Source organism: Apium graveolens, chromosome 3 (assembly GCF_009905375.1).
Source record: "Apium graveolens cultivar Ventura chromosome 3, ASM990537v1, whole genome shotgun sequence".
In the NCBI taxonomy this organism is placed as follows: Eukaryota; Viridiplantae; Streptophyta; class Magnoliopsida; order Apiales; family Apiaceae; genus Apium; species Apium graveolens.
The window spans coordinates 295,778,025-295,801,271 of record NC_133649.1 but is presented as its reverse complement, the minus strand read 5'-3'; the positions used below and the strand labels follow the sequence as shown (position 1 = coordinate 295,801,271).

The 23,247-nt window shown below is 33.3% G+C and overlaps 2 protein-coding genes across 2 annotated transcripts; both read right to left on the bottom strand.

The window, feature by feature from the left end:
* Positions 1-305: 305 nt before the first annotated feature.
* On the bottom strand, positions 306-10,610 carry LOC141713675 (uncharacterized). Its single transcript, XM_074517192.1, has 16 exons — positions 10,202-10,610; positions 10,011-10,109; positions 9,836-9,927; positions 9,264-9,364; positions 8,733-8,823; positions 7,576-7,634; positions 7,331-7,451; positions 6,634-6,699; positions 6,425-6,477; positions 6,226-6,334; positions 5,184-5,354; positions 4,915-5,073; positions 3,623-3,715; positions 2,353-2,544; positions 1,819-2,030; positions 306-892 (listed from the first exon to the last, which is right to left on the bottom strand). Exons 1-16 carry the CDS (start codon positions 10,347-10,349, stop codon positions 508-510), a joined length of 2,151 nt encoding a protein of 716 aa, XP_074373293.1. The 5' UTR covers positions 10,350-10,610; the 3' UTR covers positions 306-507.
* A 7,742-nt stretch (positions 10,611-18,352) lies between these two features.
* LOC141713674 (protein STRICTOSIDINE SYNTHASE-LIKE 10-like) lies at positions 18,353-21,181 on the bottom strand. Its single transcript, XM_074517191.1, has 3 exons — positions 20,698-21,181; positions 19,225-19,491; positions 18,353-19,140 (listed from the first exon to the last, which is right to left on the bottom strand). Exons 1-3 carry the CDS (start codon positions 20,970-20,972, stop codon positions 18,561-18,563), a joined length of 1,122 nt encoding a protein of 373 aa, XP_074373292.1. The 5' UTR covers positions 20,973-21,181; the 3' UTR covers positions 18,353-18,560.
* Between the last annotated feature and the right edge of the window lie 2,066 nt (positions 21,182-23,247).

Below are 23,247 nucleotides of genomic sequence, written 5' to 3'. Positions count from 1 at the left end.
TATAATCTTGTGTTGAACGACTGTGTCATCCCATACAAGACTTTTATAAAATGTAGTTATTTAAATTTATTTAAAAAAAATAAAAATAAATTACATAACTATATTTTATATTAGCATGAAAGCATGTCAAACATTAAAAAAATTATAAAAAATGAGCATAGAGTATATGTTAAAGGTAATTTGTGTGTCAGTATTTGTAAATATGATTCTCACTAGCTGAGCCTGACTAATAATGTAAGATCAGTTTATTCTAGAATGTCTTCACATTATGTGTTTCCAATTTAACAGTGATCCCCCCTGAAAAATTAGTATCATAATAAATTCATTAAAAATTAACTTTTTATAAATAAATAAAAACACAACATGTTTTTTCTAACACGAGTTCTTTCCAAAAACTAGGACCTGAATAAATGACGATATAATATATATTATACTACATTTCAATTAAACAACAAAAGGATTTCCTTCTCAAAATTTCAGGGGACTCCCAGTACCCATGTATCAAGTTCACCTCCGGCCTCTTCCTCTCCCCCGGCCCCGGTTTTCACCTCTACCACGACCTCCGCGGCCTCCCCGTCCACCACGACCGCCTCCTCTGCCACGGCCACGACCACGGGAACTATACCCATCAGGCTGCATTTTCAGTGATTGCACTCCCCTCCGACCACGTCGTGTTTCATTGTCTTCATCGTCATCTATGTACTTAGCTGAACTTCTAGGAATAAAAGAAATCTCTCGTGATCCACCTGGTCCTGACTTGATATTACCCGAACCTTGACGCCCGTTGGATAGGGCAGCCGCCCTTTCTCCCAAGGGAAGGGCGTCCTCCTTCGCAAGTGATACACGGTTCCAAAATGCTTCTGCATGTCGCTCATCCTTTACTTCATACAATCTGCAATTATGACTAAGGTTAAAGCTGCAGTAATACGAACGGGTTTTGTACTCATCTAAATTTATTGAATAATAACAAAAAATACACGCCACGTAATGGAAAATAAGCTGTGCCTGGGTGAATTTCTAGTTTACAAGAAAATGGAGCTTCTTCATTTGTCGATTTTACTACCGCAATTAATGTTGGGGTTAAACCCAATAGGTAGTATGGTCTTGGTGATAGAAAACATAATTGAATTGGGTAATAGTATGGGTAGACAATTATTATCATAATTGAGTTGGGTAATAATTGTATGTGTTGACAATTATTATTATAATGGGAATGGGTAATAATTGTATGGGTAGACAATTATTATTGTAATCAGATTAGGTATGTCTTGTTGGCTATATATACATAGTCATGTTATTGTTTTGATGTATACTTGAGTATTGTTTGACTTAAGTATCGCTTGAGTAAATACCGTTTGGTGAGATTGATTGTATTATTGATAATTGTTTTGATTAATAATACAAGTTGGGACGTGGGTTTTTCCGCGTCATATATTGAGTGTGTGTTTTGCATTGTTTGTTTGGTTCTATACTTGTGTGTGTTCCCCCTAACAATTAAAAGATAGAGCACCGCTTAAAAGCATGCAATGCTTGTCTAACTAGCCCAAATAAGGTTATTACTAACATATTTAAGCACAGTAAAAATATGAATTATCCATGACAAATTTGCGTTATCAAATGTCACAATGCCATCATCCATGCATGTAAGAAACACATGACACAGTGCATGCAAGACAACCAAATGACCAATAACCAACAATATGCCAAGTATTCAAAAGGGTAGGTTTATATAAGAACTTATGCAGCAAACCATGCAAATACAATTATCAAATAAAAAACAAGTTCACCAAGTTCACTATAAAAAAGGATAGAGTATACCTTGGAGCAGCAGATTTCTTTCCATATTTACTTCTAACATTGTTATCTTCATCATCTGATGCCACCGATGCTGTAGATGCATCAGAATCACTCGAGCTGTGGTCCTCATCTAAAACAGGCTCAAAATGTTCCTCTACTAAAGAAGGTTGTGTAGTGGGTGCTAGAGGGTGCAAAGCAAGATACTCTAGCGAGTTCTTATCAACCTCAAAGTCCTGTAGAAATCAAAATATAAAATGCAATGATATCTCAGTTTAAGTAGCCATGGCATAACCTTGCCAAAAATACCATCACACGGCCAAATGCTCTATCAGCCTCTAACTCTTTTTTGGGTGCAGATATGACTATCTTTACAAATATTTTTACACCGACATTTTGATAATGATATTGCATTAGTTTGAAAACATGCAAATGGAATTACAGGTGCTGTTTACATAGTATGTTTGAACGCTTACATGTCTTAAGTTCGCCTAATTGATTTGAGCAACTTTTATTAAGCTATCTATGCTGGAATGTGTTGACAAATGAATGCAATACCTGATCCATGAAAATGCGCTTAAAGCGTTCGTCTCCTATAAATTCAGCATTGGGTCCCTTCCTTTTCTTGGATTTTTTCGTAATTTCAACATCAGCAGCATTATCAGCATCCTTTCTTTTAGTTTCAGCTTCTTCATTCTCGAGAATTTGTTTATAAATATCCCGATTAACTTTAGGTAGCTTTTTCTTGATCTGCAACAAAGACAAGAACAAGTTGCAAGAATTTTAAGGCGACACGGGGAATATAATAATATTGAGATTGAGGGTTCAATACTTAGCAACTAAAGTAAATAACATATTTTCTATTTACTAGTAGAAGAGGTCAAGGCTTGACCCTTGTCAACTACAAACAATGATATCTTACTTGACTATTACATTAATTTCATTGAAGATACATGTATTTCAATACACATAAAAAAGTTTAATACATTGATAAGAAAAAATAAATTAAATTGATCTAAATATTATATAGCTATGTATATTGCACGAGTTATAAGCTTTGTATAGTTAGAGTTCTAAATAAGCACATAATCATCATCCCTAAAGTTATGAAATAATAAAACAAATGTTCTGGGAAAAAAGAAACGGAGGAAAACTGAAAGGTAGAATAGTTCTGTTTTTTTAATGTCAATATACATCTTCTCATGTTAGAAAAGTAAGAGAATTCATCCAGACCCTTGTAGCTCTTGTTTTTAAGTATAAATAAAAAAGGCTTATACAGCATACTGATAAGAAAAAAATACAATATTAAACTAAATATCATAAAGATATGTGCATTGCACGGGTTATTAGCTTGTGTATCTAAAATTCTAAATAAGCACAATCATAACCCCTGAAGTTATAAAAGAGAAGACAACAAAATTCGGAGAAACAAGAAACGGAACTTGGAAATCTACAAAGAAATTTTTTAATAAATGTTGATTTAGATCGACTCATGGAAGAAAAGTTAAAGAATTTATCCAGTCCCTTGCAGCTCATGAAATGTATGTGAAACATTATGCTTCTATTAAACTGTTAACGCCCCTCCCCCCCTCCCGGGTTCCCAAACACACACACACACGACCCGAAAGACGATTGACAAAGTATCATTGTATATTTGTACTGATGCAATATACAAGACCACCTCATTTTCTATTTAATTTCCACTTAATACATTAATATGCAAAAGAAAAGTTTTAAGGACCAGTTAAGAACAGAAGACTTAATTTTCCTGTCAACGGTAAACTAATATATTTACAAAACCTGAAGATCTGCAACACAAGGAACTTACAGTAATACGTGAACTTCGCTCCTCTTCCAATTTCTCCTGTTTACGACGCTCTATATAAGTTTCATAAGCAAAAGGATCAGTCGCTGCTTGTGCCTGTCAAATTCAAATACAGATCAATATGATGATTCTTCCAAACATTTGAAAATGTTCAGCACAAGAAGACTTATGCTAAAAGGCAAAACTAAAGTCTCTATTTCAAACCAATAAGGTGGACATAGTAAATTAATCCTGGTCGAGTATATTGTTTTGACCCCTTAATTTTGCTATTATACATCCTCCATTCTGAGTTGTCTTCATCTCATTATATCACAAGTATATTTGAACACAACTATTTTTTAAGGAAATAAGCAGGGACAATGCTGACGCTGATTAGTTCATCAGTCGAGCCAGTTTGGAAAAACTCGGATAAAGTCCGCCTGATGCTACAAGAAACAGCAATATTACCATATCTAAGCATCATGCAAGATCCTTTCGGTTTATCCACTATACATTTTCTCTGAACAAAAAAAATTCAACTCCAAGATTCAACATCTCTGTAATTCAAGAACACTACTAAATTCTTCTCTTCAAAGTTAGCCTTCTTACTCATGATTTTTCCTCAACTAGCTTCTTCGTATTCTCATCTCCCAAAACTGGGAGCATAAAGACCATTATGCATAGAAATACACATAGACCGGTTGAAAGCCATTACACCTCCAAAAGCGACCACCAGATAGACATATATGTGTAGATACTCTAGACTGTCTAGAGTAACAGAGTATATAATTAATGGACGAGGGCAATAACTGAGCAGTGGGTTCCCCTGATGGCTCAGTGGGGTCCCCTGATGAGTGATTGATCATGCGTAATATATGGGTGACAATTATTTGCATGGGACGTTGCAGCTGTGAGGCTATGGAAAAATTGGCAGCAAAACACATGTTTACAATTAATCATGGACATAATGCTCCGTGCTTGAGGCTGCTGAAAGTATTTATCAATGAAAGTGGAAGGCTGAAAGCTGACATTCAATCAGAAGAGAAAATAGAGGATATATGACAAGGTCTATGAATTCTAACAGTAAAATTTGTCTTTCCATTATCGGACAGTAACTTCAAGACACCCACTGAAGGAGTTTAACTGAGACATCCATATCCATCGGACAACTGACAGCACTCCCTCGGTAGACCTAAACCTGATGTATATGAGTACATCCTACTAGCAATATATCCTCCGTATTTAATTTATCCCAGAGTCGAAGATCACATTTCTAACAATAACTATATATACTTGTAATGGAAAAATACGCTCACCTTTTTATATAGACGATAATCGATAAAGAAACCATGCATGTAGGCTCTTAAAAGGTTGGTGCCAATCAAACTAGACAAATTCAACTTTTCCAGATCTTCCTTTGTCAGGAATTTATAATCATCATAAATGGTTGTTTGACCACCCTCCTCCAACTCTTCCTAAAATGATAAACAGGTGGTAGTATCAGCCACCAAGATCTATATATATATATATTATATATATTAAACACATGTTCAGTTGATACAGAAACCAAATTTAATAACCATACTGTTAAGTTCTCAAGATAAGAACACCACTTAGGAGCAGGTCCAAGAGCAGGTATAAAATAAGAAGGAATTTGAGTGTTTTCTAAAGCCAACAACATCAACCCGCAGTCATTAAACACACATATGTCATTAATGTTTCCAGCTGTTGGCTCAATGCTGGTCATGCCATCACCCTGAAAAATGAAAGAAGCCAATCAAACTCTGAGACGTTCAACAGTAAAGATCTAGATCGAAGTTCCCTAGAATTAATCGTGTACAAGTACAACCAATCATAGGTTTGATCACAGACATCTGATTTCAATTTGACTTAGCAGAAGGAACATCAAATCATCTATTGATTTCAAAATATATTTGGATAATTTATGTTTGAGATAACTGATGTTAGTAATCAGAAAAATTCTTCTAAATGATGCAGGAGAGGTTGTAAAATCATGGATTTATGTAATAAAAACATGAGAAAGATAGGTTTAGCTGAATTAATCAGAGAAAATTCACTACCCCAAGGGTTTCCCAACCGCAGAAGGGAGAACAATTATGGATCGCGATCCATATACAAGACCCAAAACAATATTGATACAAAAATTACTGTACATCAATCAAGTCTAATCAAATATGTGGGGGGGGGGTTACAATAATTATATAGGGAACGGAAACCCTAATAACACAACCTAATGGACTAGGGCCTGTAAACCATTGGGATTTATTATCAATAAACTGAATAATTAGTAAACCTCTTGCCCCACATATAAAACATATAAATTAATAATTCTAATTCTCTCCAAACTATATACATAATTACATATAAACAAATTAATAACAGACATAAAAACTCTTCGATACCATTCCTCATCATTAAATATATCAGATAAGCTAAAGATTACATTTATGAGTAATAATTCGATGACACTCATTTTTATTTATTTTAACAAAAGAAAATCTTAGAGTAGTGTTTATGCCAAACATTAATGGGAATAGGGTACTTAATATCAATAAACATTTTGTAATCAGAAACATAAAAGGTTTAAAGAAATAAAGATTCCATACAGTTTCAGGGTCCCAAATCCTGACTATATGTTTGTCAGTTGTGATAAGCTTAGGTCTCTCGGAGTTTATAGTTTGATGCCACTTAATATTCAATATTGGGCTGCCATACCTACACGTATGGGAAAAAAGGATAAAATGATTAGCTTTTTAGAAATATCTAAAATACCAAAAGAAAAGTCAGGCAGTAGAGTTTGCTCACATGTGATCCTTCACTCTCGAAGGACGAGAAGATCGCATATCATAAAGCAGTACCTGCATTTAGAATACCAAACTGAGTCCACAGTTCACAATAGATACTATAAGTGGTTCTTTCCGGGTCGTAAAATATTTTTTCAAAAACGAAATGTTTCCATTTTCACGAGGATAACTTAACAAGACTCTAAATTAACATATAATTTATTAGTGTACCTTTCCACAGCTAGTTCCAACAGCCATATGATAACCCCCATCTCCATCAAATTGTAGTGCAGTCACCTGCTACAACATGCATATTGTTAGAGAGTTTTTAACGAAGAAAATATGGAGTGGCGTCACTGTGGGAGGCTTAGCAAACTGATGTCTTTATTTCTGCAAATCTATGTGGTGACATAGAATATTCAGATCTAAATTTTAGTAAAACACGGTATCTTGACAATATAAACTTTATTGGACTAAGACATCAACTACAGATGCATATGTTGGTGAATGAAATTCTTGCAGGATCACGACAACTGTAAATTGATGCATAATATTTATGAAATACTCCCTCAGTCCCTTTAAATAGTTTACATTTCTGAGGAAGTGTCCGACACGCATTTTAAGGTGAATAAAAAGTATAGTTATGTAACTTATTTTTACAATTTTCTTTTTCTGAATAAAAGTTGAATGTTTTAATTTTTATTTAGAAAAACAAAATTGTAAAAAAAAATACAGAACTATACTTTATATGCACCTTAAAATGCGTGTCGAACACTCTCTAAAAAATGTAAACAATTGAAAAGGACGGAGGGAGTAAAAGAGAATACTGATCAGCATCCATCATCTCATGTGTGACACATACCTCACGGAGATAACACTACTTTACTTGCATATTAATATATAAGTTTCTGTAAACGGAGGTGATTACCTGCTCAATCTCACCGGTAGATGCAACTACATTAATCCTTCCAACTGAGGATCTCGTTCTCATGTCAAAGCATTCGACCACTCCATCCTCACCCCCACAAGCAACTAAACCATGAACTTTGCTAAATTACAAAGTGAAACTACATCAAGGACTAGGAAAAAATAAAGCAAGTTGACGAAGTAGTGAAAAAGTAGGTCAGAAACTTATTTTTCAAGTACAATTATAAAAAAAGAATTTATACCAACCTTCGGCAAACAACATTTACTGCAGGGGACTGTGTATTAAGTGAGGAGAGAAAGCGTCCCTGTAAGGAAAGAAAACAGACCATATTTTCACAATTGGATATGGCAACAAATTAATAAAAATATTCGCATAGTTATCAATGTTTTAACATGTGCACTACCTAGATGATGGTATTAGAGAACCTCCACCCCCATTTTAGTGACCACATTCTCATTTTTAATTTTCCTAAAAGTGTTGTTCACATTGGTAAATTTGTATTAATCTTGTTATTTTATTTGAATAAAAAAAAAATAGCAATTACCAGTTCACTTTATTGTGGTTTAATTAAAGGTGGAAATTTTTCCTTCAAAAACATAAATAAGACGGACGGAGTAGCATTAGATGGTCAGACATTGCAGCATTTCATTCACGGGTTGTAATAAAAATTTCCGACACGAACAAGCTATCATACACACACGTTGAAGTACAACAAAATTTCCGACACGCAACATGTGCACTTAGATCACCTATTTCAGCCTACCTTCTGATTCTTATCCAGGAAGCTTTAATTATATCTTTTTCTGTCTCAGAGGAAGAAATCCCATGGTAGACTGGATTATGAATGGAGAAACTGTATACTACAATGTAGTTAAAGAAAAATTCTAGCGTTCTCCACCGTCGCCTAGCGTTCTATTTTTTTACAAACTTGTCTCCTTCACATAATAATGAAATACGAAAATTCAGCTACGTGAATAAACATAAATCGATTCGTAATCTTCTACATAATGCTATCGCTGTGTATAATTTTTCATCAGAGACTCAACAAGAAAAGAAGCTTGTACAAATATATACCATGGAACAACACAATTAATAAAGTACTTTTTAAAGAATGTCAAGTTCTCTTCATTAAATTTGGACCAACAAGTTGATGGTCCATAAACACACATGCCTCAAGAACACATAAAAGTGTAATTTTTAATATTAGTGGTCAAAAGATAGATCTGGCTTCTCTGTGCCTTTGAATGCAATACTCAATATTCAAAACAGAAGTTAGGTTATTATTTCTTAACAAAAGATCTCCATCACAGTAGACCATCATACACATAATAGAGTTACCAGAAAATAATGAAAAGCCCTAACACAAAAAGAAATAACATCCTAGCTTAAAAAACTAACAAACCTGTTCTAAGTTTATTCTGTATACATCTGGAGAAGAGGCAGCACAGATCAAATCACAAGACCAGCAATCATAAGCAATATCTCTTCCCATCCTATTAAAATAACACAAGGTCCGGAGTGAAAATATAAGAATAACACTGTAAGCAAGCTTATATGTGAAGAATTTACAGAAGGAAGCATTTAATGCATGGTTTTCCTAATCAGTGATTTACTCTCTGAATGAGATAATAACTTGGGGGAATAAAGATTACTATCGAAGTAGTAATTTTCTCTTTCAGACACTGTTGCGATTATATATCATAAGCTAGTTAATATGCACAAACTAAAGTGCCTTGGAGAAAGATCAATAGATACTAAAAAAGGCCTCAAGCTTCCAGAAAAAGGCCATAGCAGTGGATCAATAAAATATTGTCAAGGGACATGAAAATAACGACATAACATACGATTTGGGCTTGAGATGATGTACAATAAGGTAACTCTGAGAAAAAAAATCGATAGAGAAGATAATAAACACTAGAAGAAAGAAAAGTACCGTGGAATCCTTAGACTGTAATGACTTCCATATTTTGCATGAAGCTGGACAGAACGATCAGCGCAGAGGAATGCAATCTTCGAATAATCATCATCCAGTACCTACAGGAGATCAATATGTGTTTACCAATACTATATGTGTTCAGGAAACTAATTCTTTCAAAGAGAAGACACTGTGCTTGCTCTATATAGCCAGATAGACATGCAACATAATATTTAACTTGAAACATGGAACACATTTTAAAACTCTCCTACTTTTCGCTTAAACCACAAAACAAGCTGTTTACAACTTTCCATGTAAAAAACCTCTAGGATCTATCAATATTAGAAAAATCCCAAAATGCCACCACAAAAACTACATCCTCTATACTTTTAGGTTGTATCACCTATAAATCTACAATTGTTGGGAAGCATTGCTTTCTTACAGGATCACTTTAGCGAGAATGAATATAAGACAACTTATAAATTATTTAAAGATCAACGATAGACAAACAAAGATTGAATTAAAACTACGAACAAACAGAAAGCCAACAAACAAATAAAAGCACGTCCAAACAACACAAGGAAATGTACCTCGAAGTTAATAATCTCAGACACCAAATGCCTTTCGAACTTCAAAGAAAGTTCCCTCAACTCGTAAACTTTCACCTGTGGGGGATAAATACCTAAAAATTCATCACAAAATCAGCTTCAGAAGAATAAATTCCATAAATTATAAAAAACTAATATAACAAATGTGTGTAAGCACCTGACGCAATAAGATATTCTCCATCAGGAGTAGCCTTAATTCTCGTAGTTGCGGTTTCGAATCGTAAGTCCTGAATCAAATCCACTCTTTGCAAATAATCTACACTAATCACAACAAATAATAATTAAAAATTTAAAAATAAATTAAAGAGCTAAAGCAATAATTAATAATTAGAGAGGTTGAGGATAGACCTTTATCTTTACGAAGAGCTTTGAGTTTCTTAGGATTAAGCCACGTGGCAAGAGAACGATTCTGAGAAGTAACGGAGTACATCTTAACTCCATTGATGGAGGTGGACTTGAAGCTACCACCACCTCCTCCGGCGCCTTGGGATGCCATGGGAGGGCGAGAGAGAGAGGGAGAGAGAGGGAGAGAGAGGGAGAGAGAGGGAGAGAGAGAGAGAGAGGGAGAGGGAGAGGGAGAGAGAGGGAGAGGGAGAGGGAGGGAGGGGGAGAGAGAGAGAGAGAGAGAGAGAGATTCAAAGAGCTAGGGTTACAAAACAGAGAGATGCTCAAAATTTTGAGGGGCACATCGTCGGGAATTATGACGTTGAATGCCAAATGCGTCGCTGCTCTGTTTACACAGTTGGTTTTGGGGTTTTTGATGCCTAAACCCTAATTTCCCATCCGGTAAATATTTCATTTTTAAGTGAAAATAGATGTGTAATAATTATTTCAGGATTTTTTCAGAAAAAAAACTTTTACATTAAACCTCGATAAATTAATAATTTTGATTAATTAATATTTTTTTATAATCTCAAAGGACTTTTTAATATAAATTAATAATCTATTAAATTTAAAATATAATACTATTTCTTAATATATCATATAATATATAAATTAATAATTTCAACTTACATCAAAATTAGATACACCAAACCTCTGATAAAAAAATAAATCAAACCAAATTAAATAAAACATACCCAGAGATGGGTTTTTTGGACGGGTAAGATGTACTCGGACGAATACCAAAGAATCTGTTCTCCTGGATGAAATATTTTTTTACATTAAGATTATATATTGTTGGACCAAGTACCTACAGAAGGACCTAAAAGGCCCAAGTATAATAAGACTTAATTGCACAATGGTGGCTTGAACTTTGTTCATTTTGCACGAAAATGACTAAATCTTTATTTGTGCCAATATATGACTAATTGTTGAATATGTCAGCGGTTTGGTGGCTCTTCGCCCCTCCCGTTAAATTTTCCGTTAAATATAACGGATGTTTATATTATATGAATAAATAACCCAAAACTGAAAGTTAGGGTTCATGTTATAAAAATTATCCACCATAACAAATCAAAATCTCAATATCAACCATTATATGCTGTTGGTTTTTTATTAATAGAGAAATGGAGGTTAAGTGGAGATCTCATTGGTCAAAGGCCAAACCGACGGTGGGGAATGTGGTTTTGTGTGTGATAGTGTGGCGGTGTATGTGTGCGGTCTTGTGTTGTGTTCGGGATGACAGGGAGAGACGAACAGAGAGAGAGGTTCAAAAAGAGAGGGAAAGAGAGAGACGAGGGAGATTGAGGTTTGAGAAGAGAGGGAAAAAAAGAGACGAAGGATATTGATGGTGATTAAAGGATGTGTGTGAATGATGTGTATGTGTGAGTGTTGCGTATGTGCGTGATGTGTGTTTTGTTGGTGGAGCAGGGGAGCCACCACCACTACGGTGGTGGCGATGGCCATGAAAAGAGAGGGATGGGAGAGGCAGAGAGATTGATCCGAGATGATAGATGGAGTGAAGAGAGAGATTAAGATGCAGAGAGATTGAGAGAGAGTGAGATGTGGCTAGAGAGGGAGCAAGCTTATTACAATATTACCCCTGCAACCGTTAACATTTAACGTTGAATTTAACTGGAGGGATACGGAGCCACCATAATACTAAGAAATTAATCAATTAGCCACCATTTTGGCACAACTAAAAATTTAACCATTTTCGTGCAAAACGAACAAAGTTCAAGCCAACACTGTGCAATTAAGTCTTATAATAATTAGAATAGACATTTATATTTAGAATAAGGCCCAATAGGCCCACTTATAATAATAGGAGCCATCTTAAATCTCCTGTAAATATAAAGGTAGGACTCGCTTGTAAAGGGTTAAAATTTTGAATAATAAAAAAAGCTTCTTATTTATCATTCGAGTATTTCCCTAATATTCGGATCATAAGATATTTATTCAAAAATATATTTTTAAAATAAGACTCTAATGCAACATGTTTTCTTTCTAATTGATTTGTTCTTGTACTTCATATTCTAATGTGCATTATTGTTACTTCAAGGACAACATTTCGTGAGATCGAGTCCCACTTAATATTATCATCTTCCGCTTTATCCTTTTTTCTCATTTCTTACAATGCTGCTAATTGTTTGTCATTATTCAACAATTCTTCCACTGTTTCATTTTTGCCAAGATAATTAATATTACGACATGGACTGCATATCGATAAACAATAATTCTTTTGGCATATACATTCGTAAATATATGTTTAAAAAATGATATATATATCGTAAAAATTAACAAAGATTTGAGGTTCGCAGCCGGAATCAAGATCTGCAGCGGTTGTCGGTGATCGGAAAAATCACCGGAGTGAGTTGATTTGTACTTAAGAAACGGCTCAAATTGTTAGGGTTTTGTTTGCATTCTCAGAACTCTCAAACATGTGTCCTTATAACCTGCGTACGTACCTCAGTTTATAGAGGATTAAGCCAAATGTAAATCTTAGGAAATAAGAAACCTAGATGGATTTGGCTTCTCATTCCGTGGCCGAATAAAAGTTGTCGAACCAACTTCTTATTATAACTCGAACATTTATTTGCTTTAGGAGTGCCCATCGATGCGGCCTAGTCACAAAGGCCCCAGGCTCGGTTACAACTTCATGACTTCAAGAATAAGGAAACTCCACGACGGGTGGATATCCCATCCGCTACCGCTATTTTCGTAACCGCATGTATAGCCATGACTCACCGCAAATGCTCAAGTGCATTCTTACCACCTGATGATGATAACCCACCAGACTATAGGACACGTGATCTCAACTTATAAGTGCAAAGTGCGAGATAACCCCAAAGTCTCCCGACAAGGACAACCCGTCGAATGCAAAGACAGGGCTCCCAAAGCACACACTAAGCGTTAAAGATCGCTCCCCTGCGATGACAACCCGCAAGACTACAGAACGATACCTTCAATATATTTTTCGGGGCGACGGGCTCCCGAGACCCTTTTTCCAACCAAGGGCGAGCCCTGAAAGAGGTTGAAGTCCTCCGGAGGCTCCTCCGTATGCCTAGGGCGCCTGAGACATGGTAGAGCTCCTCCGGGGACTCTTCTTCATTTATATTTTATATAATTCTTATTTTTTAATTACTTCTCATTTTAGTTGTGGGAGCAAACTCCTTACTAATCTTTTATAGTTATTCATCTTGCATTGTCGAACGACAACCTGGTGTAGCCGTATAATACGGGGTGCGCCCTATGGGGTCCGATGACGCTTCCTCAGAGTCCCGATCATTCCTTACTTCTTTATAGCTTTATTCTTTATTCGTTAACTTCAAAACATCTTTATCAATACTTATTTTTCGTCATCATTTTCTACTAGAGTGGTCGTCATAGCACCCTCGTCGTAACATCGTCGTCGTAGCAACCGTCGCACGCCTCCTTTACCAATGATTGTTGCAAGCATCCGTTGTAATGACTGTCGTAAACCTTTGTTTAGAATTTCATCAATCGCCGTCATACTTCCCATCATTGATAGTCGTCGTAAATGGTTGCCGTCCAGGTATGGCTAGCCCTGTATGGGGCGCACCTGGGGCTCCGGAGTCCTTCCTTTTTTTTACGATAATTCGACCAATTTTCTCGGAGACCCGATTAAATACCCATGACGATTTATGACATAACACATAGTTCAGTTTTCTTGATCATTTTTCGAGGTTTCTACATGTAGGGCATCCTTTAACACTTTAAAATCTATTAATAATTATATATATCTCTTCTATATATAATAAAAGAACATGGTGATAATTTCATGAGATTAAAAAGTCTCATTGAAATGACTAATTTACCCATGTACTTTAAATTTATATAAAAAAAATTGTTGGGAGGAATTGAATCTGAGTCGTTACATTCACAAGAACATCATCTTACCACTGCACCACACTGTTACTTAAAATTTTCATCATACACATAATATGCGAGTGTCGTAAATAACGACAATTTATTTACTTTAAACATGATTACTAAAATATTTGTTTGAGTTAATTTTGAACAATTGAATTTGAGATATAAAGTTAAGCATAGTACATAAACGAATCATTCCCTCATTTATTATACAATTTTTAATTTGAAAAATATGTCTCATATATTTTTAATATATATTTTTAATAAAAATTAAATTTTACATATAATTAATTTTTTTGTATGTTAAAAATAGATATACTTATATAAATAATATATATGTGTACTGCATATTTAGATAATTTATAATTAGCGTATTTCGATTTATTTCGAATTCAAAATTAGAACATGACCCATTTTTTAAAAAATACTTAAAATTTAACTAAATGATATGCCCGTAAATACCACGTCACTACCTAAGTTTAATTTAAATTACGAGTTTGACTAGAAAATCTTACCAACAAAGAAAGGTTTTATGATATCTTATGTCAGTAAAAATGAATATCTTTGAGATTTTTATAAAATCACGTTAATTGATAATTTGTAGCAAAATTACTAGCTTCAAAATCATAATTTTACCCATTTTGAAAAAATACTCGAAATTTGACTACATGATCCAGCCGAAAATACATCATCATTATTAAGGTTTAATAGATTTAAATTACGAACTCGACGAGAATATCTTACCAATAACGGTAAATTAGATATATACACGACCAAGATATCTAGCATATAAATAAACGAGACCAACATAATTTACTCGAAAATATAATAAATAATAAATTACATACATGCACACATATGTGACTTTATTTTTACCAATATTAAAAGATTTAATTTTAACGGTGTATTTCAGAGTTATTGATATATATATATATATACTAGAACAAAATATCAAAAGTCTTTTATATTCTGAAAATAGGAATGATCAATTAAATTTAAGTTTTTTTTTTCAATATGTTAAATACTAAATAGATTATGTTAATATTAATTTATGAATTGACAATTATCTGACATCTTATAAAATTAACTTTTTTATAATCGAGAGGATTAAAAGCTAAGTACACGGTCGGGATCAACTTTAGTTAATGAATTAAGACATTAGCAATGATATTAAATCAACATAAACGTTGAATTAAAAAAATAACATTTTTCTTAAAAAATAAACTTATATTAATTGTAATGTAAATTTTACTTTGTTCAATATTACGATTGCAGGTCTTGACTACTTTAATTATGCATTATTAATCCTTTTAAATTAAGTAAGATAGTTGTAAATTAGTAATGACTTTAGTAATAAAATATCTCATTACTCCGAGTTTATTTGACCAAATTAAAAAATTTACTCGACTCTGCAATATACATATATGTTAATTTTTAGTTTTTTTATAAACATATTGACAATATTTGATAGATTAACTTCAATCTTTTCTTTTTACATGTACAGTTTCTACCCTGCTTGTATTCATTTGGTAAATACAAATTACACGACACAAATAAGAAAATATGTATTATGAATTAATGGGATATATTAAAAACGTTATGAACGTTATTAATATTTTACATGAAAATTATGCACACTAATAGATAATCAACTTGTATTTGATATGTTTTAAACGTTATACAATATTTATCAATAAGAAAACGATCAAGAATTTTACTAATATCACTGTATGGTATAAAAAAAATCTAGAAAATGACCCGTGCCTCGCACGGGTTATTATGCTAGTATAATATAATACTGCAACATGACTTTTACGGGGAAACATTTAATTCGAGATTACTATTTTGCCCTCGTATTTGAATAAATATGGAAAAATTTTGTTGGCATGGAGAATTGAACCCATGACACTTATAACAAACATTTGACTTCCAGCCAGCTATATTTAATTCAAAATTACTATTTTGCCCTCGTATTTGAATGAATATGGAAAAAAATTGTTAACATAAAGGATTGAACAATGACACGCTTATAATAAACATATGACTTCAACCAATTAAACCTAGAGGCTCATTTGATTATATTTTGATAACATTAACTATTGACTCAAGTACTTTTCTTTTTATTTTTGTTGACTAAACCTATATAATTCAATATTTATATAGAATAAAACTATTCTAAGACTTAAGTAATTAGCTGATTACAATATAATAACTTTATACTCATGTAACAACGTGATTATAATTCTTTTGTGGGAAAATATTTAATTCAAAATTTCTATTTTGCCCTCATATTTGAATAAATATGAAAAAATATTATTGGCATTGAGAATTGAACCCATGACACACTTATAACAAATATATGACTTCAACCAATTGAGCTAGGGGCTCATTTGATTATATTTTGATAACATCTGTTTAGTTACATACTTATTTCTTTATTTTAGGTGACTAAACCTATATAATTCAATATTTATATAGAATAAAATTATTGTAAGACTTGGGTACTTAACTGATTATAATATAATAACTTTCATGTGCAACAACGGGATATAATTATTTTTTTTAACTTATAAAATAAATAAATAATTTTTTGTTGATAATATATTATCATATTAACTTGTTGATAATATTTTACCATATAATAATAATTTATTAATTATCGAGACTCGGGAAAATAACTCACTTCGAGATACTAATTTTAAACTCGTGTAACAACTAAGGGTATAATCAATCTAAGTCAAGTCGAAATTTGTCAAACTCAAACTCAATTAAAAATGTTCGGATTCGAGCACGAACTCGAGTTCAACCGAACCTTAAACTTTAAACTCGAAACTCGGGTCGTAAAAAGTCCGATAGACTCACTAAACCTTAAACTTCAAACTTGAAACTCGGGTCGTAAAAGTTCTATAAACTCAAATTTTTTAGGGAAAACATATAATTCGAAATTATTATTTTGCGCCCGTATTTGAATAAATATGGAAAAATATTGTTGGTTTGTAGAATTGAACCTGTGATACCTATGTCCAAACATGTGATTTTAATCAATTTAGCCAGAGGCCCATTTGATTATATTTTGATAACAACAAGTACTGAATTATATATTTATTTCGGATGACTAAACTTATATAATTTAATATTGATCTAGAATAAAATTATTTTAAGATTTGGGTAATTAGCTCACTACAATATACTAACTGTATACTCACGTACAACCACGGGATTATAATTATTTATTTTATTTATAAAAATTTACAAACATTAAATAAATAACTTGTTGATGTTATGCTATCATATTAACTCGTTGATAATATATTACCATATAATAATAATTTATTAATTATCGAGACTTGGGTAATTAACTCATTTTAAAATACTAACTTTATATTTGTGTACAATAACTAAGGCTATAATCAAGCAGAGTCGAGTCGAAAACTTTCAACCGAATCTTAAATCAAGCTTGAAACTCGGGTCGTAAATAGTCCGGTAGCCTCAAGTTCGGCTCGAAAGTTTGATCCGGTTTCACAAAATATTGACAAAAACTCGAAATATAATGATCGAAATTGATTTTATTAAATATATAAAATATAAATAAAATGCTAAATATTTATATACAAATATATTTATATTAAAATAATATTATTGGCTCGATAAGACTCGTGAACCTTATGAGACGAGTAATTTGAAGTTCGAGTTTAAAAAATTTACTATTTTTCTCCCATATTTTGATAAATACGACACCTAAACATTATAGTATTTTTAATATCTTCAATTGAAAAAATCACCGGCACTTGATAAGAAGCCATTATTTCCAGTGATAAAAATGTACTCTAAATTTTATATTCGCGACACAATATAAATTTAAGGATATTCGTCGTTACATTAATTTTTCTGAACCGCACATATGAAACAACATACAAATACCTTAAAAGTAAACAAAAAATAGCAATATTATTTATAAATAAAGCTATCCTGTGTCTTGCCAGTAATGAATCTAGTTTTAGAAGCAATAGTTTGACACTACACTTCCCCGCCCTGGTTGGAAATGACACATGCTATTACCAAGTCAGTAAGTGCTTTTGCATTCATGATCTTAAATCCCTGCAGTTTTATATCTAGTACGTCAATTTCTCACTATTGTTTGCATGTAGGTTGGATTTTAGCTTCCTTAAGGACATAATTAAAGTTTACACTTCATCTATCATACTGTAATTTGACTCCACTCCATGCATAATCTCGCATCACATCATTGAAACATATTGTTTAGCATGAATTTCATGTTTCAAATACAATCGCACAAGATTTTCTAATACAAACTATTAAGCATATACTTGTACAGTGTACTTCTATGCTCTTGCGAATTTCACAGATGGTCTGATCTTGCTCAGTTGCTCTGATGAATCTTTGATATGGTTTTATGCAGATAAGAAAAATCTTACTCCATAACAACTCTTTGCTTAAACACAAAAGGCATTGCAACAGATCCGATCCACAGGTATCCATTACTCTCCTCTACTTCACTAGCAAACATCCACTTCTTGCCATACTTATCTTCTATCATCTCTAATATTTCCCCGTTCTCGCTCAACCGCACTGCTAATCCACACCCCTTGAAGCTCATTAAGTACTGAACCACTTTTGTCAAGTTAATCGGAAGTTTCAGCAGAGCCTTTCCAGTCCAAGAATACGAAAGAAGAATTTTTGAAAATATGTCGTACCACGAATGAATGGCTACCCAAAACTCACCGTTATGGTTTCGTTTTATGTTATCTGGAAAACCGGGAAGTTGAGCAAATACTTCAATCTTTCCAAACATTTCTGACGGTTCAAGCCAGACCTTCAAAATTCTGCAGTTTCGGGTCTCTGCAATGAGAACAAAGTCGCGATTTTTGCTCAGTGCAACTCCATTTGGAAATGTCAAATTGTCTGTAATAACCTCAACTTCTCTGCTAACAGGATCATATTTTGATAACCTTCCAGTCTTGTCGCTGCTAAATATGACCGAGCTATGGTCCCTGTAATCAAAAGCATTTCCTCAGTTACAACATTAGATATTCTTTTGATTAGAAGGAAAAATGTTTAGTTATCGCGTATAATACCTGCGCTGGTAATTTAAGCTGCTCTCCGTAAAATACACCACCCCATTGCTCTGGTCAATGTCCAAACCATTAGCAAAATAGAAAGGATCCTTGTGAGACTGTGTTGAGATTTTAGTAGCTAAGCCTCCATTAGGACCTACAACAAGGAGGCCCATGTAGGCATCTGCAATATAGAGATCTTCTGTTCTTTCATTGAAGCGTAAACCCAATGGACGTCCGCAAATATGCTCTTTCTCTTCATGATTATATGATCCTTGACAGCCATCTCTGTTAAATGCACGAGTACCTCAGCTAACAATCAACCAATTTACATCTTGCAAGTCAAATTAACTACTTTTGCTATTCCTTCTGGCCTCTCCGGGGTGAAAGGACTGCCTAAACCGAGTTCTGATACCATGTTAAGTAACCAGTCGCACTAAAACTTTAAAGGTGGTAGAGGAAGACCCGAACATGATCTCATACTCTTTAACATGAATGCACAAAATAATAGCAGCAGAGTTACTCTACTAATGTTCCATGCAAACAGAACTAATACAGCCCCTTTCGTTTGTCACAGGGAACTCATTTTGGACCGCGTGTTATAGTTTAGAATCTCAGTTTTATTACTGATTTTGTAGTCACGAAATATTCGATGATGGGTCTATCTAGTTTTAAATATTTGTATGGGAAATGGAGATGTGACTAAAGCCTGGCATAGCTCCATATGTTTAACGTGCATCACCTACCCAGTTTTAAAAAAGAACATGAAACTTAGCTTGGCCAACTCATTCAGAACTTGTTTCTGACCTGTGCATATAAAAGAATACAAATGTTGTTGAACGATATATGATCCGTTTGATATCTTCCTCTAACGTATTTAGGTTTCTGATGAATTAATTACGTATCAAATAATACTCAAAGCGGAATATATATTAGAGGCCAAAGGCGGAATCAAGGAGGCTAACCTAGGCTGAAACCCAGCTAAGCTGAAAAATTTAGTAAGAAACTTTTATAGAATCACAATATTTAGTTAAAAATCAGTAAAAATTTTACTTTAAGCAGCATCTAGCCTCTGAAAAACAATAACTCATTTAAGTCCCGGCTATTTTGTGATCCCAGTTCCGCCTTTGAGGCTTGATATTTGAACAAGTTAACAGAAGAAAATGGCGAATTGAATTAAGAAAACAATCATTTTCCAATAAGGAGCAATATATGTTGTATCACAATGGCAATTGCGTCTAAGTTGTAGCATATATATTATCCTGCAGTACCAAAAAGATGCACTGTTGAAATCTGCCTCTTATTCGTAAAACCAAGATTATTACATAGACACATAGGTATCGTACGAAAACAGATAGTCCCCACCGCGAGAACAGTCATTAAAGCTTGAAGCTCACAAACCCTGACATTAATTACTAAAGCACCCTAGTTTTTATTCCACAACATCAACGTTGAATAATAAACATGGTCAAGTAAGTGTGTATTGTGCGGTACCTGTCTGGAGAAGTAACAGCAAAATCAGACCAGCGACGTTGAGTTGGATTCCATTTGATTATCCGACCGTCTGAGACACCAGTATAAGGACCATCACCGGTACTAGGATGAAATGCAAGGCTCTCTGGACCGAGTGCACCAACTAGCGGAATCACCTCTGACTCAACATCATCATCACTGGACTTATAACCATCATTGCATAGAAAAAGCGACAGCGTGATTGATATCAATGTAACTGTCGCGGCTGCTGTGATGAATCTCGACGAGTTCTTCATGAGAACAAATCTAAAGAAAGTAATAATAGACAAGGCCTTCTGTGTTTTTCAAAAGAGAAATAATAGACAACTTGAAAACCTACAGGTAGCCTAATCACATTATCTTATACAGACAGAAACACAGAGAAAGAGTGCGTGTGGGCTAGTTCCTACAACAGAAGAGTCATGAAGTGTTTATGTTAGTGTTTAGTTTATATGCTAATTGCTAGAGCTGATAAAAGTCCAAGTTACAATACTTAAACGCAAATTTCTTCTATTTTAAGTACCAAATGGCAAGATGGTGTGAGAAGTAACTTCGTGCTGAGCAGCAAAAGTCAATTTGTTGGTGTAACATTTCTTTTATTCTAGGTACCAAATGGCAAATGACAAAGACGGCGTGGGCAGTGATCTAAAAATCGGGAATCGGAACTAATCGGTTGAGCTATCGATTTAGGATTAATCAGTAATCTAGGATTAATCGGAAGTATTAATCAGTATAAAAATATGATATATTTTAATATTAAAATACTATTCAATATATTATATTGATTATATTAGTTATTTATTAACGAATAAATATTTGTTATATCATAAATTTATAATTATTCATATCTAAATAAAAATAGTATTTTAACTTTAGCAAATTATTATATATATTCTGATTAAGAAAAATTACGAGGATTAATCTGATTTAAAAAATCGAATTGGTAGGATAACTTGTAGATAATTAATCGATTAAATGAGGAATTTTTAAAATACTTGGTGGAGCAAGTAATTTTGTGCTGAGTAGTAAAATTTTGTTTGTTGATGTAAAAGAGTAATTTTGTGCTGAGCAGCAAAAGTTAATCGCTAAAAGTGGTTATGTCGATTCGATTTTTAGAATCCTATTATTATGTGCTTCCTCGGAATCGTTCGATTCTATACGTTTACTATTTGCATGTATTTCGAGATTTTTATAAAATATAGTTTGATAATATTTTTTTTAATTTATTTTTTGAATAAAAGTTATTCAGATTTTTTTAAGAAATATTGTGAAGTTATGTTTTAAATAAGCATTGAAAAGCGTGCCGAAAAGTAACGTATAGAATTTAATGGAACAAATGGAGTATATGATTATTCTTAAACTAATATATAAGTTTAATGATAAAAGATTATTATACTCCCTCCGTCCCTAAAAACGTTTTCTATTTGTGTTGTATACGTTTGTCGATGCATACTTTTGATTGTTAATATCTTTAATTTTGTATTAGTATTAAATATAAAAATTTCATTGTATAAAAGTACTCATAAATACGAATTCAACAAGATCATTCATGACTATATTTGATCTTATAGATTAGACGTAAATTAATGGTCAATCGCTTACCATGAATAGTGTCAGAAATCAAAATAGGAAACGTATAACGGAACAGAGAGAATACTTTTTAAGGACCGATTAATTACAACAGAATATCTTCATCCATTAATTTCAATTTTCGTATTTTTTGCTAGTAAACGCACACATGCTAGAAGTCGAAATTGCAACCTCACAAGGGTAAAAGAACTCGATTACTACACCAACATTTTTATGATCGGTTCTCATCTTCTAGAACATTTGTTTCAAACATACGGAGTCCCATAAAGGGAAAGGGCTATGCGTCCAGCAGTAAGTCAGTAACTGTAAGAGTAACTACTATTTGAGGATCATGCAATATTCCCATACAGAGTATATGATGCCAAGTACAAACCATGTATATACAATACACACGCCCCCTTGAGAATGACTTGTGTGACGCACAACAAAGTTGTCCCCACTCAACTTTGTTCCCTTTTGAAACTAAAAAGGAGAAACACGTGGTGCGTTACAGGGCTCCCAAGCTGAAGCTTTCGTTATTCGTTATCGTCTTATAAGTAACTTATTAGTAATTTTAAGTTATTCGTTATCAATTTATAAGTAACTTATTAGTAATTTTAAGTTACAAAACGTATACATCTCTCATTTATCGTCTTATAAGTAACTTATTAGTAATTTTATGTTACAAAACGTATGTATCTCTGATTTATATCTCTCGGACCCAGGTCAGATTCAGAAATCAAACTCTGGAGGATACGTTCTATATTTTAATATACTTTTATATTTTTAAATTTTTGAAAAAACGATTTCATATATTTTTTACTGGTAATAAATTTAAAATTTTGTTTTATGGGACCCACATGTCCCCAGTGCTATTTACTAGATTTTCCTCTGCTTATAAGTTTGCGCTAGGAAGACCCTTAGATTGGTTAGAATAGGATACTAAATTTAACTTTGCATGTA

What these genes read in the sequence shown, in the direction of transcription:
- LOC141713675 (XM_074517192.1), bottom strand. Translation starts at nt 10,349, where the DNA reads ATGGCATCCCAAGGCGCCGGAGGAGGTGGTGGTAGCTTCAAGTCCACC. An exon ending in GTAAATGTTGTTTGCCGAAG is followed by an intron (nt 7,452 to 7,575) that starts GTTGGTATAAAT and finishes TTTGTAATTTAG; the next exon opens with CAAAGTTCATGGTTTAGTTG. An exon ending in AGCGCATTTTCATGGATCAG is followed by an intron (nt 2,031 to 2,352) that starts GTATTGCATTCA and finishes TGATTTCTACAG; the next exon opens with GACTTTGAGGTTGATAAGAA.
- LOC141713674 (XM_074517191.1), bottom strand. Translation starts at nt 20,972, where the DNA reads ATGAAGAACTCGTCGAGATTCATCACAGCAGCCGCGACAGTTACATTG. An exon ending in GCTGTTACTTCTCCAGACAG is followed by an intron (nt 19,492 to 20,697) that starts GTACCGCACAAT and finishes TGCATTTAACAG; the next exon opens with AGATGGCTGTCAAGGATCAT. An exon ending in AGCTTAAATTACCAGCGCAG is followed by an intron (nt 19,141 to 19,224) that starts GTATTATACGCG and finishes TTTTGATTACAG; the next exon opens with GGACCATAGCTCGGTCATAT.